General features: G+C 51.3%; 1 protein-coding gene across 1 annotated transcript; it reads right to left on the bottom strand.

Moving 5' to 3' along the window:
- Positions 1-22: 22 nt before the first annotated feature.
- GGTG_14435 (hypothetical protein) lies at positions 23-267 on the bottom strand (the record flags this gene model as incomplete). The annotated part of the gene is made up of 1 exon (XM_009232360.1): positions 23-267. A coding segment is annotated over one exon (243 nt), but the record flags the coding sequence as incomplete, so codon positions are not given.
- Between the last annotated feature and the right edge of the window lie 599 nt (positions 268-866).

An 866-nucleotide genomic window follows, 5' to 3' on the forward strand; every position in this document is an offset into this window, starting at 1 on the left:
CTTTTCCTTCCATTCTTTGTACCCGACATACTCGTCCATTATGATATGCTCATAAGCAGACACTAAGAGCTGCACCTCGGTACGCCGCTCGAGCACGTCGTCTCGGGTCTGCGTACAGACCTTATATTTCTCCGTGTCGGTTTCGCAAAGGCGGATCTGTATACGGAACTGGTTGATTTGCCGGGCTTGGTCGAGGCTTAATACGAGGAGGTCGTCGCCGAAATCGCCGCCGAAATCGCCGCCGGGAATTTTATCAACAGGAGCCATATTGCGTCGGGCCACGTCTCATCCAGTCATTGCTGTAAGGAAAGAAGATGAAGATGATGTAGCATCAACAACGGCATTTTTAAGGGCTGAGGACCGCCAGATGTGGAGCTTGGTGGTGGGGTATGCCTTGAGGAACGAAAGGTCTCTCTGCCCCGAAAAAAAAAATGCCTTGAGTGAGGAACGAAAGGTGCCTTGAGGAACGAAGTGAGGAACGAACGAAGAGACGAAAGGTCTTACTTGCGCGGGTTAAAAGCACCCGCGAAAATCGGCCCTTTGGGGATTTAGCGCGGTCGGGCAATCTGTCGGATTCTGTGCAATCTGTCGGATTTTAGCGACATTTTTACCCATAGAAAATTGGCTGGGAACCTGTGTACCGGCCGACAGGGGTATGAATCGCTCAACTGCATAACGCACGGGCTGATTGCAACAACAAGAAAAAACTCGTGACTTTAATGCAAATGCTTTTGCGCGCCGGTGCTCGTGATCGTGACTGTTAACCCCGCGCGGGCCTGCAATAATCAAGCCATCAGAGGCTGTACCGGCTTGTTTTTCACTTACAAATCCCACCAAAATGGCCAGGAGACCCAGCGAAAGCGAGC

Source organism: Gaeumannomyces tritici (genome assembly GCF_000145635.1).
Source record: "Gaeumannomyces tritici R3-111a-1 unplaced genomic scaffold supercont2.430, whole genome shotgun sequence".
Taxonomy (NCBI): domain Eukaryota; kingdom Fungi; phylum Ascomycota; class Sordariomycetes; order Magnaporthales; family Magnaporthaceae; genus Gaeumannomyces; species Gaeumannomyces tritici.